The sequence below is a fragment of the Oncorhynchus clarkii genome, chromosome 18 (genome assembly GCF_045791955.1).
Source record: "Oncorhynchus clarkii lewisi isolate Uvic-CL-2024 chromosome 18, UVic_Ocla_1.0, whole genome shotgun sequence".
Taxonomy (NCBI): domain Eukaryota; kingdom Metazoa; phylum Chordata; class Actinopteri; order Salmoniformes; family Salmonidae; genus Oncorhynchus; species Oncorhynchus clarkii.
Window position 1 is genome coordinate 56,960,789 of NC_092164.1, and position 18,473 is coordinate 56,979,261.

General features: G+C 44.2%; 1 protein-coding gene across 3 annotated transcripts in view; it reads right to left on the minus strand.

The window, feature by feature from the left end:
• LOC139373747 (tubulointerstitial nephritis antigen-like 1) overlaps positions 1–7,746 on the minus strand; it is a 49,817-nt gene extending 42,071 nt beyond the window's left edge. Inside the window, exons 1-2 of one of the 3 annotated variants that reach the window (XM_071114675.1) lie at positions 7,518–7,705; positions 6,836–7,013 (exon numbers count right to left, since the gene is read on the minus strand). In XM_071114675.1, coding sequence (XP_070970776.1) covers positions 6,836–6,957 — 122 coding nt within the window. In that variant the 5' untranslated portion in view covers positions 6,958–7,013; positions 7,518–7,705. Of the gene's footprint in view, positions 1–6,835; positions 7,014–7,343; positions 7,437–7,517 lie in introns of those variants that run through there. The other 2 variants (XM_071114676.1, XM_071114677.1) reach the window with 2 other exon arrangements.
• Positions 7,747–18,473: the final 10,727 nt, after the last annotated feature.

The following is an 18,473-nucleotide window of genomic DNA, read 5'->3' on the forward strand; positions in this document are numbered from 1 at the left end:
GATAGGCAAATTTACACAATTTGAGTCAATTGGAGGTGTACCTGTGGATGTATTTCAAGGCCTACCTTCAAACTCAGTGCCTCTTTGCTTGACAACATGGGAAAATAAAAAGAAATCAGCCAAGAACTCAGAAAAAATGTGTAGACCTCCACAAGTCTGGTTCATCCTTGGGAGCAATTTCCAAATGCCTGAAGGTACCACGTTCATCTGTACAAACAATGGTACACAAGTATAAACACCATGGGACCACGCAGCCGTCATACCGCTCAGGAAGGAGACGCGTTCTGTCTCCTAGAGATGAACGTACTTTGGTGTGAAAAGTGCAAATCAATCCCAGAACAACAGCGATTGGTGCACTTCACAAAATAGATGACATCATGAGGCAGAAAAATTATGTGGTTACATTGATGCAACATCTCAAGACATCAGTAAGGAAGTTAAAGCTTTGTCGCAAATGGGTTTTTCAAAAGGACATTGACCCCAAGTATACTTCCAAAGTTGTGGCAAAATGGCTTAAGGACAACAAAGTCAAGGTATTGGAGTGGCCATCACAAAGCCCTGACCTCAGTCCCATAGAACATTTGTGGGCAGAACTGAAAAAGTGTGTGCGAGCAAGGAGGCCTACAAACCTGACTCAGTTACACCAGCTCTGTCAGGAGGAATGGGCCAAAATTCACCCAACTTATTGTGGGAAGCTTGTGGAAGGCTACCCAAAACAATTTAAAGGCAATGCTACCAAATTCTAATTGAGTGTATGTAAACTTCTGACCCACTGGGAATGTGATGAAAGAAATAAAAGCTGAAATAAATAATTCTCTCTACTGGCTGTGCAGAGAGTGACAGTGAGATGTGGGAGTTCAGCCAAGGAACTGGGGCTAATCAGGGATAACACACACACACACACACACACCAACAACAACTGCTGGGTTATTAAGGAGTGGTCAAGATTCTCTCCATGTCCATGTGGATGTGTTCCAGAATCCTCTGGGGTTTTTATTGGAGAGCCAGACACACCAACATTATAAACTGGGTGGTTCGAGCCCTGAATGCTGATTGGCTGACAGTATATACCACGGGTATGACAAAACATTTATTTTTACTGCTCTAATTACGTTGGTAGCCTGTTTATAATAGCAATAAGGCACCTCTGGGTTTGTGGTATATAGCCAATATTTCACGGCTAAGGGCTGTATCCAGGGACTCCGAGTTGCATCATACTTAAGAATATCCCTTAGCCGTGGTATATTGGCAATATACCACCCCCCCCCTCGTGCCTAATTGCTTAATTATACAAGTGTTTGTGACTGAGTTGTGTGTGCCCATGTATGTTTGTCTCTCTGTCTTTTATATGTATTGTACTGTATATTTTGATAAACATGATCTGCCATAGCCATATAAACAGTGAGTTGCAAATGTGTGTATGTGTGTGTGTCTAGTTGGTGATGGTCTTGATGGTAGTTGGTGATGGTGTTGATGGTGGTTGGGGATGGTGTTGATGTTGAGGAGTGACGGATTCCATCCTAGCTGGAGGGGTGCTCTCATCTTATCTATGAACATAGACAGGGCTCTAACTCCTCTAGCTCCACAATGAGATCCAGGTCAGGCAGCAGGCTGTTAGCCAGCCTGCCAGCTTAGTGGAGTCTGCCACTAGCACAGTCAGTGTAGTCAGCTCAGCTATCCCCATTGAGACTGTGTCTGTGCCTTGATCTCGGTTGGACAAAACTGAACATGGCGATGTTCGCCTTAGCAATCTCACCCCCATTCCTGTCATTATTGAAAGAGATTGTGATATCTCACATTTCAAAATAGGGCTACTTAATGTTAGATCCCTCACCTCCATGGCAGTTAAACTCAATGAACTAGTCACTGATCATAGTCTTAATGTGATTGGCCTGACTGAAACATGGCTTAAGCCTGATGAATTTACTGTGTTAAATTAGGCCTTTCCTCCTGGTTACACTAGTGGCCATATTCCCCGCGCATCCCGCAAGGGCGGAGATGTTGATGACATTTACGATAGCAAATTTCTATTTACCCCCAAAAATATTACTGCGTTTTCGTAATTTGAGCTTCTAGTGATGAAATCTATGCAGCCTACTCAATCACTTTTTATAGCTACTACACAGACCCACTCCAAAAGGCTTTCGAAGCCATCCTCGACTCAGTGGGTTTTGTCCAACATGTCTCTGGACCTACTCACTGCCACAGTCAGACTCTGGACCTAGTTTTGTCCCGTGGAATAAATATTGTGGATCTTAATGTTTTTCCTCATAATCCTGGACTATAGGACCACCATTTTATTATGTTTGTAATCGCAACAAACAATCTGCTCAGACCCCAACCAAGGACCAACAAAAGCTGTGCTATAAATTATTGGACAACCCAAAGATTCCTAGATGCCCTTCCAGACTCCCTCCACCTACCCAAGGACGTCAGAGTACAAAAATTGGTTAGCCACCTAACTGAGGAACTAAATTTAACCTTGCGTAATACCCTAGATGCAGAGGCACCCCTAAAAACAAAAAAACATTTGTCATAAAAAACTAACTCTCTGGTATTCAGAAAATCAGACCAAGGCTCTGTCCTCATGCTCCTAAGACCTTAGTGCTGCTTTGATACCATCGATCACCACATTCTTTTGGAGAGATTGGAAACCCAAATTGGTCTACACGGACAAGTTCTGGCCTGGATTAGATCTTATCTGTCGAAAAGATATCAGTTTGTCTTTGTGGATTGTTTGTCATCTGACAAATCAAATGTACATTTCGGTGTTCCTCGAGGTTCCGCTTTAGGACCACTATTGTTTTCACTAAATATTTTACCTCCTGGTGATAAAATTCTGAAACATAATGTTAACTTTCACTGCTATGCAGATGACACACAGCTGTACATTTTGATGAAACATGGGGAAGTCCCAAAATTGCTCTCCCTGGAAGCCTGTGTTTCAGACATAAGGAAGTGGATGGCGGCAAATATTTTACTTTTAAACTTGGACAAAACAGAGATGCCAGTTCTAGTTTCCAAGAAACAAAGAGATCTTCTGTTGGATCTGACAATTCATCTTGATAGTCGTACAGTCGTCAGAAATAAAACTGTGAAGGACCTCGGCGTTACGCTGGACCCCGATCTCTCTTTTGACGAACATATCAAGACCGTTTCAAGGATAGCTTTTTTTAATCTACGTAACATTGCAAAAATCTGAAACCTTCTGTCCAAAAATGATGCAAAAAAAATTATCCATGCTTTTGTCACTTCTAGATTAGACTACTGCAATGCTCTACTTTCCGGCTACGCAGATAAAGCACTAAATAAACTTCAGTTAGTGCTAAACACGGCTGCTAGAATCTTGACTAGAACCAAAAAGTGTGATCATATTATTCCAGTGCTAGACTCTCTACACTGGCTTCTCTGTCTCGACCTTTAAGTCTTTATTGAAGACTCATCTCTTCAGTAAATCCTATGATTGAGTGTAGTCTGGCCCATGTATTAAGGTGAACGGAAAGGCACTGGAGCGACGAACCGCCCTTGCTGTATCTGCCTGGCCGGTTCCCCTCTCTCCACTGGGATTCTCTGCCTCACTGGCTTACTGGTACTCTCCCATGCCGTCCCTAGGAGGGGTGCGTCACTTGAGTGGGTTGAGTCACTAACGTGATCTTCCTGCCCGGGTTGGCACCCCCCTTGGGTTCGTGCCGTGGGGAGATCTTAGTGGGCTATACTCGGCCTTGTCTCGGGGTAGTAAGTTGGTGGTTTGAAGATATCCCTCTAGTGGTGAGGGGGCTGTGCTTTGGCAAAGTTGACTGACCTGTTGCACCCTCTACAACCACTGTGATTATTATTATCTGACCCTGCTGGTCATCTATGAACGTTTGAACATTTTAGCCATCTGCTGTTATAATCTCCACCCAGCACAGCCAGAAGAGGACTGGCCACCCCTCCGAGCCTGGTTCCTCTCAAGGTTTCTTCCTAGGTTCCTGCCTTTCTTGGGAGTTCCTAGCCACCGTGCTTCTACATCTGCATTGCTTGCTGTTTGGGGTTTTAGGCTGGGTTTCTGTATAGCACTTTGTGACATCGGCTGATGTAAGAAGGGCTTTATAAATACATTTGATTTGATCGTGGTTGGGGATGGTGGTGGTGATGGTTGATGATGGTGTTGATGGTACTGGTGATGGTGTTTATGGCAGTTGGTGGTTGATGACAGTGTTGATGGTAGTTGGTGATGATGGTTGATGATGGTGTTGATGGTAGTTGGTGATGGTATTGATGGTGGTGGTGGTGGTGTTGTTGATGGTAGTTGATGATGTGTTGATGGTTGTTGATGATGGTGTTGATGGTAGTTGGTGATGGTGTTGATGGTTGTTGATGATGGTGTTAATGGTTGTTGATGATGGTGTTGATGTTACTGGTGATGGTATTGATGGTCATTGGTGATGGTGTTGATGGTGGTTGGTGATGATGTTGATGGTAGTTGGTGATGGTGTTGACGGTGGTTGGTGATGGTGTTGATGATAGTGGTGATGGTGTTGATGGTAGTTGTTGATGGTAGTGGTGATGGTGTTGATGGTAGTGGTGATGGTGTTGATGGTGCTTGGTGATGGTGATGGTGTTGATGGTGATTGGTGATGGTGTTGATGATAGTGGCGATGGTGTTGATGGTAGTTGGTGATGGTGTTGATGGTAGTGGTGATGGTTGATGATGGTGTTGATGGTACTGGTGATGGTGTTTATGGCAGTTGGTGGTTGATGACAGTGTTGATGGTAGTTGGTGATGATGGTTGATGATGGTGTTGATGGTAGTTGGTGATGGTATTGATGGTGGTGGTGGTGGTGTTGTTGATGGTAGTTGATGATGTGTTGATGGTTGTTGATGATGGTGTTGATGGTAGTTGGTGATGGTGTTGATGGTTGTTGATGATGGTGTTAATGGTTGTTGATGATGGTGTTGATGTTACTGGTGATGGTATTGATGGTCATTGGTGATGGTGTTGATGGTGGTTGGTGATGATGTTGATGGTAGTTGGTGATGGTGTTGACGGTGGTTGGTGATGGTGTTGATGATAGTGGTGATGGTGTTGATGGTAGTTGTTGATGGTAGTGGTGATGGTGTTGATGGTAGTGGTGATGGTGTTGATGGTGCTTGGTGATGGTGATGGTGTTGATGGTGATTGGTGATGGTGTTGATGATAGTGGTGATGGTGTTGATGGTAGTTGGTGATGGTGTTGATGGTAGTGGTGATGGTGTTGATGGTGGTTGGTGATGGTGTTGATGGTGGTTGGTGATGGTGTTGATGATAGTGGTGATGGTGTTGATGGTAGTTGGTGATGGTGTTGATGGTAGTGGTGATGGTGTTGATGGGAGTGGTGATGGTGTTGATGGTAGTGGTGATGGTGTTGATGGTAGTTGGTGATGGTGTTGATGGTAGTAGTGATGGTGTTGATGGTGGTTGGTGGTGATGTTGATGGTAGTTGGTGATGGTGGTTGTGGATGGTGGTTGGTGGCTGGTGATGGTGGTTGGTGATGGTGTTGATGGTAGTTGTTGAGGGTAGTGGTGATAGTGTTGATGGTGGTGGTGATGGTGTTGATGGTAGTGGTGATGGTGGTTGGTGGTGGTGTTGATGGTAGTGGTGATGAGGTTGATGGTAGTTGGTGGTGGTGTTGTTGGTAGTTGGTGATGGTGTTGAGGGTAGTGGTGATGGTTTTGATGATAGTGGTGATGGTGTTGATGGTAGTGGTGATGGTGTAATGGTAGTTGGTGATGGTTATTGGTGATGGTGTTGATGGTGGTTGTGGATGGTGGTTGGTGGTGGTGGTTGGTGATGGTGATTGGTGATGGTGATTGGTGATGGTAGTTGTGGAGTGTAGTGGTGATGGTGTTGATGGTAGTGGTGATGGTGTGGATGATAGTGGTGATGGTTTTGATGGTAGTGGTGATGGTGTTGATGGTGGTGGTGATGGTTGTTGTGGATTGTGGTTGGTGATGGTGGTTGCTGATGGTGGTTGGTAATGGTGTGTGTGTGTGCACCAGCTAAAGGCACAGTTATGCAGCAAACTGCACAGTAAAGATACACCCACCATCACCAACCACTATCACCACTACCATCAACACCGTCATCAACCACCATCACCAACCACCATCACCAACTACCATCAACACCATAATCAACCACAATCATCCACCATCACCAACCACCATCACCAACCACCAGCAACACCATAATCAACCACCATCACCAACTACCATCGACACCATCACCAACCACCAACAACACCATCACCAACCACCATCACCATCACCAACTACCATCAACCACCATCAATACCATCACCATCACCAATCACCAACCACCATCTCAAACCACCATCAACACCATCACCAACTACCATCAAAACCATCACCAACTACACACACACACACACACACACACACACACATAAGCACACACAGACAAACCATCAGCCCTATCACAATCACCATCTGTCACCATCAACAAATCACAGGTCAACTCTATGTACTGTAAATGGACATGTGACCAGAATGACCGTATCAAAGGGCAAATTATATCACGTTTTCCCTACATGATCTGTTAGAAACATTTGGGAAGACAATGACCAACTCTGAGAGGAGAAGAGGCAGTATGAGGCAAAAGGCAAAAAAAATAGATATGTTTTAAAGGAAAACGGCCTGTATGGTGCAAATACAGCACATACTGTCCATTATTGATTAAGCCAAGTAAACCTAATGATCAGTAAACCTATCGATCAGTAAACCTATCGATCAGTAAACCTATTGATCAGTAAACCTATTGATCAGTAAATATATGTCCCCTGAGGTCTTACTTGCTAATCAAACTTTCCTTTTGTAGACGACAGCTTTGTCTTGTGTATCTAATCCCTGTGAATATGACATGGTCTGCTGGGTCCAGTCTGGTTCCAGTCTGGCACGGGAGAGCCTCAGACATACAGAATGGCACAGTGCTGCAGTACTGTGGACAGCTATAGCCTTGCTGCTTTCCCACTGCGCACGGAGACACAGTCCAAAGACAAAGTTAACAGTAATCATAGTATGTAGGATACATAACAATCTGTACACGACACTTTCAGACATTTTTATGGCACTTTCATGGCACATATTCAAATCTCATATGTTAGTATTATATGTGGGTTACATTACTGTTGTCATGTCCGTCTGACCAATCCACACCATGAAACAAACTATCCACAGAATCGGATTATGAAACCTGTACATAACTGAACCAAAATGCTTGTTACAGATAAACTATCATAGAACTAGCATAGCAAGGAAATCCAACTAGTTCGTAAACATACAATTTATTTAGTGGTTTACCGTCAAAAGTACTTCCAAACAGCCATCCAAGCCAAGTGTAAATTTGTCCAAAACAATAGATTATGACCTGAAACCTGCACCTGCCTGATCTGGCACAGAACGAGAGAGAGGATCAGAGGGAGTTAGAAAAGAGGTACGTAACAGGGTAATGAGTTCAATTAAAGGTATTCTTACCTTCTACGTGTATTCTGGGAAATATCTCTCCCTCTTGCTGTTTGTAATCCAATGGAAAAACACAGTCCTGTGAAAGCTGATATTCTTTCCTGCTGCTTTCTCCTCTCAGTAACTCATTCACCTAGTAGAGAAAGTCTGTGCCCTCTTTCACTCACTCTCTCTCGCTCTTCTTTCACAACTGCACTACATAGTCAGCCTGAGCCACAGAGTTCTATGTACAGCCACTAAGAAAGAACAAGCCACTCCACTCCACCCCTCCCCCTTCACCCTCTCCCTCTCTCCACCCCACCCCCTTCACCCTCTCCCTCTCTAGCTCGCTCCACCCCACCCCCTTCACACTCACTCCCTCCCTCTCCACCCCCCCCCCCCTCTCTCTCTCTCTCTCTCTCTCTCTCTCTCTCTCTCTCTCTCTCTCAATTCAATTCAATTCAAGGGGCTTTATTGGCATGGGAAACATGTGTTAATATTGCCAAAGCAAGTGAGGTAGATAATGTATGTACAGTAAACATTACACATACAGAAGTTTCAAAACAATAAAGACATTACAAATGTCATATTATATATATATATATATACAGTGTTGTAATAATGTACAAATGGTTAAAGTACACAAGGGAAAATAAATACACATAAATATGGGTTGTCTCTCTCTCTCTCTCTCTCTCTGCCCTATCACCATAGTATGTGCTTTATCTCTCTCTCTCTCTCTCTCTGAACTATCACCATAGTATGTGCTTTATCTCTCTCGCTCTCCTCTCTCTCTCTCTGCCCTATCACCCTGTCTCCTCCTTAGTATATACCAATTAAGTTGGCTTTATTGGCATGGGAATCATTGGCCAAACCAAGTGGAATAGATAATAAACACAAGTGAAATGAACAGTAAACATTACACTCAGAAAGGTTTCAAAATAATAGAGACTCAAAACACCATAATTGTGTAGTAAAACCATGAAAGTAGTGTGCCAAAGCTGAGATATAGAGTTTAAACAGTGTTTGAATGTAAACCCAATGTAAGTGTTCTGATACACTGAATTTATTTCAAAACAGAACGGAAGTACTCTGAAACACCCAAAGTGTCCCTGTTGCCTCCTCAACCGCCCCCTTGGCCTCTTATGAGCGGCGACCCTCGCCGCCGACCTCCGACTGGGGACCCTAGCCATGGGTCCAAAATGGACGGGGGATTCCGGCAGCGCCGGACAGGCGGGAGACTCCGGCAGCTCCGGAGTGAAGGGCGATTCTGGCATCGCCTGACTGACTGACGGCTCTGGCGACTCTTGGCTGACTGACGGCTCTGGCGGCTCTTGGCTGACTGACGGCTCTGTTGGCTCTTGGCTGACTGATGGCTCTGGCGGCTCCTGGCTGGCTGACGGCTCTGGCGGCTCCTGGCTGGCTGACGGATCTGGCGGCTCCTGGCTGGCTGACGGCTCTGGCGGCTCCTGGCTGACGGGAGACTCTGGCGGCTCAGGACAGACGGGAGACTCTGGCGGCTCAGGACAGACGGGAGACTCTGGCGGCTCAGGACAGACGGGAGACTCTGGCGGCTCAGGGCAGACGGGAGACTCTGGCGGCTCAGGACAGACGGGAGACTCTGGCGGCTCAGGACAGACGGGAGACTCTGACAGCGCTGGGCAGGAGGAAGGCTCTGGCAGCGCTGGACAGGCGGGAGCACCTGTAGGGAGAAGACGGAGAGACAGCCTGGTGCGGGGGGCTGCCACCGGAGGGCTGGTGCGTGGAGGTGGCACCGGATAGACCGGACCGTGCAAGCGCACTGGGTTTCTTGAGCACCGAGCCTGCCCAACCTTACCTGGTTGAATGCTCCCCGTAGCCAGGCCAGTGCGGTGAGGTGGAATAGCCCGCACTGGGCTGTGCTGGCGAACCGGGGACACCATGCGTAAGGCTGGTGCCATGTACGCCGGCCCAAGGAGACGCACTGGAGACCAGCTGCGTAGACCCGGCTTCATGGCACCTGGCTCGAATCCCACTCTAGCCCGGCCAATACGAGGAGCTGGAATTTACCGCACCGGGCTATGCACACGCACCGGGGACACCGTGCGCTCCACCGCATAACACGGTGCCTGCCCGGTCCCTCTCGCTCTCCGGTAAGCACGGGAAGTTGGTGCAGGTCTCCTACCTGAACTCGCCACACTCCCCGGTTGCTTCCCCCAAGAAATATTTGGGGCTGCCTCTCGGGCTTCCAGCCGTGCTGCCGAGCTTGCTCCTCATAATGCCGCCTCTCGGCTTTCGCTGCCTCCAGCTCTGCCTTGGGGCGGCGATATTCACCCGGCTGTGCCCAGGGTCCCTTGCCGTCCAGAATCTCCTCCCAAGTCCATCTCTCCAGGTATCGCTGCGTCTCCTGCTGCTGCTGCCTGTTACCACGCTGCTTGGTCCTTGGTTGGTGGTGTTTCTGTAACGGCATTCCTCCTCCTCTTCTGAGGAGGAGTAGCGGGAAGGATCGGAGGACCAATGCGCAGCGTGGTAAGTGTCCATAACGTTTATTTTAAGACATAGACTAAACACTATGAAATACAAAACAATAAACGTGAACATGAACAAAACCGAAACAGTACCGTATGGCAAAAAAAACTCACATAGACTGCCCACCCCAACTCACGCCCTGACCATACTAAATAAAGACAAAACAAAGGAAATAAAGGCCAGAACGTGACAACACTTGTTGGTTTTTCAGTGCATGTAGAAGGTAACATCCAAACACAAAATGTTTTGGCAAATTGTGTCTCATATAATCAAATGTTTTTACATTTCAAATGGTTTATAGCATAAATACTGATTGATTCTGAATATTGATAGAATTTGTCAATATTTTGAATAACATTTTAAAGAAGACACTAGGAATTAAATAGTTTCCTAGGGTAGACTTTGGCACTAATTATAGTCTACAGTTACCAGGAAACTGTGAGAATATAAATAACTTTACAATCAAAATGCTTCGGGGTATGTAAGTTATAGCAGAGGGAACAGGTATAAAGTGAGCCCTCACCAGTGGTATACATGTGAGAAGGTGGATGTGCACCCAGTTCTCCTGCTTGTGAAAACACTGCTTTAGCCCACTCAGCCAGTCTTCCTGGAGAAAACAGTTCTCCAGCTCATGGTGTCCAAATCAGACTTGAGATAAGTAGACAAAACAATAACTCAATAAAAAAATGGAACACTTTAAATCAACGTATTTAACTCAAGTCTGAATAGAGCCAAGGAGAAGTTTTTTTTGTGAAAACCCACCTTTATTTTTTTCATACCTTCATATCAGAAAACAAATGTTTAGAAGCTAAATATGAACTTGAAACATTATGATTCTGTAGTGTTCAGCATTCCCCCAGTCTGAGACATGGAGGTGGAGGGAGGGCATTCGTGGGCTGGTGTGCCCTCTAGCAAATCTACTGTCAAGTATAAAAACATGCAAGTTTTCGGGCGCCTCCCTAGTATTCAGGTTTTTCACGGGTTTTTCACAAGGTAGATGAGAGCACGCCACTTTCTCAGATGATACTCAAAACAAAAGTATGCATCAATGAAAACGCATGTACACAATTGTATCACATTGAAGAAGGAAACAGAAGAGGAATTCACTCAATAAGAAAAAAAGATTTGTGTAGCATTTTGGCCGCTAATGCGAATAGTCCAAGTAAAACAGCCATTTTGATTCATTGATCAGTTTTCTTGATGCTACATGTAGCTGGTAATTGACACATAATTGTTTGCACCTTTCATACTTTTTTTGTGCAAATTAAGGCCTGCTTTTCAGTTAATACTGCTGGCTCGTTTGCCTACTGGCTTCATTAGTTTTATCTACTGTTTGATGTGTAGCCCACATGCTATATGCTACACTACAGTGCATTCGGAAACTATTCAGACCCCTTGACTTTTTCCATATTTTGCTATGTTACAGCCTTATTCTAAAATGGATTAAAAAAAATGTTTCAATCCTTATCTATCTACACACAATATCCCATAATAAAAAAGCGAAAGCAGGTTTTTGGAAATGTTTGCAAATGTACAAAACACTTAAAACAGAAATACCTTATTTACATAAGTATTCAGACCCTTTGCTATGACATTCAAAATTGAGCTCAGGTGTATCCAGTTTCCATTGATCATCCTTGAAATGTTTCTACAACTTAATTGGAGTCCAGCTCTGGTAAATTCAACTGATTGGACATGACTTGGAAAGGCACACGCCATAAGGTCCCAGAGTTGACAATGCAGGTCCCAAAGAACACAGTGGCCTCCATCATTCTTAAATGGAAGAAGTTTGTAACCACCAAGACTCTTCCCAGAGCTGGCTACCCGGCCAAACTGGGCAATCGGGGGGAGAAGGGCCTTTGTCAGGGAGGTGACCAAGAACCCGATGGTCACTCTGACAAAGCTCTAGAGTTCCTCTGTGGAGATGAGAGAATCTTCCAGAAGGACAACCATCTCTGCTGCACTCCACCAATCAGGACTTTATGGTGGAGTGGCCAGATGGAAGCCACTCCTCTGTGAAAGGCACATGACAGTCCACTTGGAGTTTGCCAAAAGGCACCTAAAGAATCTCAGACCATGAGTAACAAGATTCTCTGGTCTGATGAAACCAAGATTGAACTCTCTGGCCTGGTCCAAGCGTCACGCCTGGAGGAAACCTGGCACCATCCCTACGGTGAAGCACGGTGGTGGCAGCCTCAGGCAGTGGGGATTTTTTTTTTACAGAAAGATACGTGATGAAAACCTGCTCCAGAGAGCTCAGGTCCTCAGACTGGGGCGAAGGTTAACCTACCAACAGGACAATGACCCTAAGCACACAGCCAAGACAATGCAGGAGTGGCCTCGGGGCAAGTCTCTGAATGTCCTTGAGTGGCCCAGCCAGAACCGGGACGTGAACCCGATCTAACATCTCTGGAGAGACCTGAAAATAGCTATGTAGCAACGCTCCCCATCCAACCTGACATAACTTGATAGGATCTGCAGAGAAGAATGGGAGAAACTCCCCAAATACAGGTGTGCCAAGCTTGTGGCGTCATACCCAAGAAGACTCAAGTCTGTAATTGCTGCCAAAGGTGCTTCAACAAAGTACTGAGTAAAGGGTCTGAATACTTTTGTAAATGTTTTTTTTATTTTTTATTTTTATTATTTTTTCGAAAACATTTCTAAAACCCAGTTTTTGCTTTGTCATTGTGGGGTATTGTATGTAGATTGATTAGGACATTAGAACATTTTTTAAATCCATTTTTGAATAAGACTGTAACCTAATAAAATGTGAGAAAAATGAAGGGGTAAGCACTGTAAGAGCAGGGAATAAACAATAAGAGGAGAGACTCCCATTTACAGTATTTGGAAACTCGAGAATAAGGGATCTAATTCTGCACTAGAAAGGACACCATCATAGTGTTTTAAAACTTTTAAGGCTCCCAGTCTCTGGCAAGGTGTTGAACAACTCTTGATTATGTGGTGTTACAACACACCATGTCATGTTTCAGAACACCTCTGTGTGAATGTTTCAGAACATCATAAATCTGTCCTAATACCCTCACAACCATGTGTTTCTATACATCAACACAGTCAAGGTTTCGTCTCCTTTAAGTTGGTGGCAGCTCAGTTGCCACTAGTTTTAGTGTCACAGAGCATTTCGTTTTTTCAGTGTATCTATGTACAGCGTTGTAGCAACGTGTACATAGTTGAAGTATGAAAGGGAAAATAAATAGACAGATAAATATAGTTTGTATTTACAATGGTGTTTGTGCTTCACTGGTTTCTCTCTCTCTCTCTCCTACCTCAAGATTATCTCTTCTTCATATCTCCTATCAGATTTGACGATGAATAAAAATGGAATGCCGTTCCTACTCTAACACCATCATGCCTCTCCTATGAGGCAGCTCCAAATCTAGTATTGAGTAAACCTAAACAAGTTTTTCTCAAAATCAACTGCTGTTTTTTTCAAAAGCAAACTGCCATGGAGGTCTTCCTTTCTATTCTGTCCATGTGATTTAGCTTTCTTAGCTTGTGATGTAAGCAGTCATCCACTTGTTTCATGTTCGCAAAGTTATCACCTACCTACCCCCTAGTGGTCACTACTAGAACAACTTCAACAGGGGTGCTTTGAAAAGACTCACCTGTACTGTGGTTCGCAAAGCTAGTGAACAACTTATGATCGCTCAAATGACAAAGGAAGGACAATAAACAAACCTTTGCTACAATATGTCCACCGTCTAAATCATTTTGTTTAGTTTTCTTCCCCATAGAATTTCCTAGACACCTTCAATCGTCGCCCTAAAACAACAGTGCTCCAAAAACTGGATGGAGCAGAGGTCTGTCAGTGAAGATGATATTGGAGGTGACAAAGGATTAGCCAGAGAGGGGGGGGGGGGGGTCTTCTCCACACACACATATGTGCCCTAGTAGCCCCCCAGTGTGACCAATCAATACTGTTAAGACACAATCAATACAACACACTACATGGGGAGAGGGGGCAGGGGCTAGGGAGAGAAGTGGCAGAGGGCGAGGGGGAAGGGGGAAAGGGGAGTGGGGGGGAGAGGGGGGAGGACAGGGGGCTAGGGGGAGAGGGGAGTGGGAGGAGAGAGGGGAGAGTGTACAGGGGGCTAGTGGGAGAGGGGAGTGGGAGGAGAGAGGGAAGAGTGTACAGGGGGCTAGGGAGAGAGGGGAGTGGGAGGAGAGAGGGGACAGGGGGTGAGGGGGAAAGGGAAGCGGGAGTGAGAGGGGGGAGAGGGGACAGGGGCGAGGGGGGAGAGGGGACAGGGGCGAGGGGGAAAGAGGAGCAGGTGGAGAGGTCTATCCCCAAAATCACTCAAAGAGCCTTCACACATGCAATCACAATTGAAAGAGGCAGTGCAGTGGAAGTAGCATTCATAGAAAGGTAAACTGATAAGAGATTGATCTCCTTTTATGCTGAAACTGCAATTTCAACACAAGTTTTCAAACCCACTTTTCTAAATAAACACACGCTACTAGATAGCATTTATGCACATCCTACACATACATACTTCACATACTTCAGATTCATAAGCGATTGATCAAGGTCCTTGGAAGTCCACTGTCCGTTCAACTATGGCACATGTTACATTTTCAACCTCTACACCAGGCGGTGACAAAAAGGCTTCTCAACAGTTTTTACCCCCAAGCCATAAGACTCCTGAACAGGTAATCAAATGGCTACCTGGACTATTTGCATTACGCTGCTGCTACACATTCATGTACATATGTACATACTACCTCAATTGGCCTGACCATCCAGTGCTCCCGCACATTGGCTAACCGCATTGTGTCTCAACACCCACCACCCGCCAACCCTTCTTCACGCTACTGCTACTCTCTGTTCATCAAATATGCATAGTCACTTTAACCATATCTACATGTACATACTACCTCAATCAGCCTGACTAACCGGTGTCTGTATGTAGCCTCGCTACTTTTATAGCCTCGTTACTGTATAATGGCTGTCTTTTTACTGTTGTTTTATTTCTTTACTTACCTATTGTTCACCTAATACCTTTTTTGCACTATTGGTTAGAGTCTATAAGTAAGCATTTCACTGTAAGGTTTACACCAGTTTTATTCGGCGCACGTGACAAATAAACTTTGATTTGTTCAATATGTCAGTCATCAGGGGTGTAATTAATAATCCCCATATCAGGAGTTGTTTTGTTTCCAGTAAACACTGATTCATGCACAGTCTTACACATTTCTCTATAATATGAGGTTGCTGTGAGTCATCAGTGCAGTACAATACAGTAGTGACACTCCTTCAGCAGTACAGACACAGGACAGTGATTGTAGCCAAATGCGTGAGTGGGGGCCCAGCGGGCCCCGAGGAGCCTCTCTACGATAACCTCCCCCGAATTAGGCCCTGAATCAGGGGAGGAAGTCACGACTGGTGTGTGGGATTTAAAAAAAAATACCGATCAGCGGAGGCGCCAAGGATGAATCACTGAATGCAAACACAAGAGCAGTGGTGAAGAGGAAGCTATATGTTTCGTAAGAGTTTCATAAGTGTGTGTAATGACTCCGGGCTGAGCCAGGTCCTCCAGATGCTCAACACAATCCATTCTCCAGAAGTAAAGAGGAAACATATAACCCTCTGCTCATGAGGGCAGTTCGTGAAAGTAGGCATTACTGTGGGGGCCAGGGCCACTAGCGCACATGGCAACAGTAGAGGGTCTATAAACACATTGGACCAACAAACACACATACACACACACACACACACACACACACACACACACACACACACACACACACACACACACACACACACGCACACACACACACACACAGAGAACACAACACACATTCCTCCTGAACGAGAACAATCCTGGTCTTTCTCCCCCTGGGATGGGAACAGCGCTCCACAAGGGGAATCCTCCCAGGCCTTGACACACCAATATCGGGAATTCCAGCTGGAGACTGGTATGTCAGTCTGGAAGTATGTTCTTATCCCATCCCACAGAGGACTAAGAACCCGATGAATCCCAAATGGGACCCTATTCCCAGGAAAATATCTAATCTCAGGATGATATCTAATGTCAGGATGATATCTAATGCCAGGATGATATCTAATGTCAGGATGATATCTAATGCCAGGATGATATCTAATGTCAGGATAATATCTAATCCCATGATGATATCTAATACCAGGATGATATCTAATGTCAGGATAATATCTAATCCCATGATGATATCTAATGTCAGGATGATATCTAATACCAGGATAATATCTAATGTCAGGATGATATCTAATGTCAGGATGATATCTAATCCCATGATGATATCTAATGCCAGGATGATATCTAATGCCAGGATGATATCTAATGTCAGGATAATATCTAATCCGATGATGATATCTAATGCCAGGATAATATCTAATGTCAAGATGATATCTAATGCCAGGATAATATCTAATGTCAGGATGATATCTAATGCCAGGATGATATCTAATGCCAGGATAATATCTAATGCCAGGATGATATCTAATGTCAGGATAATATCTAATCCCATGATGATATCTAATACCAGGATGATATCTAATGTCAGGATAATATCTAATCCCATGATGATATCTAATGTCAGGATGATATCTAATACCAGGATAATATCTAATGTCAGGATGATATCTAATGTCAGGATGATATCTAATCCCATGATGATATCTAATGCCAGGATGATATCTAATGCCAGGATGATATCTAATGTCAGGATAATATCTAATCCGATGATGATATCTAATGCCAGGATAATATCTAATGTCAAGATGATATCTAATGCCAGGATAATATCTAATGTCAGGATGATATCTAATGCCAGGATGATATCTAATGCCAGGATAATATCTAATGCCAGGATGATATCTAATCCCATGATGATATCTAATTCCAGGATAATATCTACTGTCAAGATAACATCTAATGCCAGGATGATATCTAATCCCATGATGATATCGAATGTCAGGATAATATCTAATGTCAGGATGATATCTAATGTCAGGATGATATCTAATGTCAGGATGATATCTAATGTCAAGATAATATCTAATGCCAGGATGATATCTAATCCCATGATGATATCGAATGTCAGGATAATATCTAATGCCAGGATGATATCTAATGCCAGGATAATATCTACTGTCAGGATGATATCTAATGCCAGGATGATATCTAATGCCAGGATGATATCTAATGCCAGGATGGTATCTAATGCCAGGATGATATCTACTGTCAGGATGATATCTAATGCCAGGATGATATCTAATGCCAGGATGATATCTAATGCCAGGATGATATCTAATCCCATGATGATATCTAATGTCAGGATAATATCTAATGCCAGGATGATATCTAATCCCATGATGATATCTAATGCCATGATGATATCTAATGCCAGGATGATGTCTAATGCCAGGATGATATCTAATGTCAGGATGATATCTAATCCCATGATGATATCTAATGTCAGGATAATATTTAATGCCAGGATGATATCTAATGCCAGGATAATATCTAATGCCAGGATGATATCTAATGCCAGGATGATGTCTAATGCCAGGATGATATCTAATGTCAGGATGATATCTAATCCCATGATGATATCTAATGTCAGGATAATATCTAATGCCAGGATGATATCTAATGCCAGGACGATATCTAATGCCAGGATGATATCTAATGTCAGGATGATATCTAATGCCAGGATGAGATCTAATGCCAGGATGATATCTAATCCCATGATGATATCTAATGTTAGGATAATATCTAATGTCAGGATGATATCTAATGTCAGGATGATATCTCATGTCAGGATGATATCTAATGCCAGGATGAAATCTAATGCCAGGAGGATATCTAATGCCAGGATGATATCTATTCCCATGATGATATCTAATGTCAGGATAATATCTAATGCCAGGATGATATCTAATGCCAGGATGATATCTAATGCCAGGATGATATCTAATGCCAGGATGATATCTAATTCCAGGATGATATCTAATCCCATGATGATATCTAACGCCAGGAACATGGAGGAGAAGGACTGAGAATAGTAAACAAGACAGAGCGTGCCAAGAGCAGAGCACGTGGACATTACGGGACGGGGTGCTTCGAGATATTCCTGCAGAAACCTTGAGAGGAATTAGCTGGTGTTTTTCCAGTGATGATGAGAATCCCAGTGGCTTCCAGTTTATTGTACTGTTTGTGCTCTGTCTTGCAGATGGATAAACAACAGTGACCGTTTTGTTTTTGGGAACCCTGGTTGTTGGTGGAAACCAATAACCTTGGGGAAGTGTACACCTAACACAAACAACAACACAATGTTGGACACACTGTCTATGAAACACAAGAACCCTCTGCTCTCTCCCTCTTTCTCTCTCACTCTCTATTTCTCTCTAACAACACCTTGCTTGAGAGCAGGCTGATGTTGTGGAGCCATTGAAAAACACCTTTATCACTCTGTCTCCCCGCA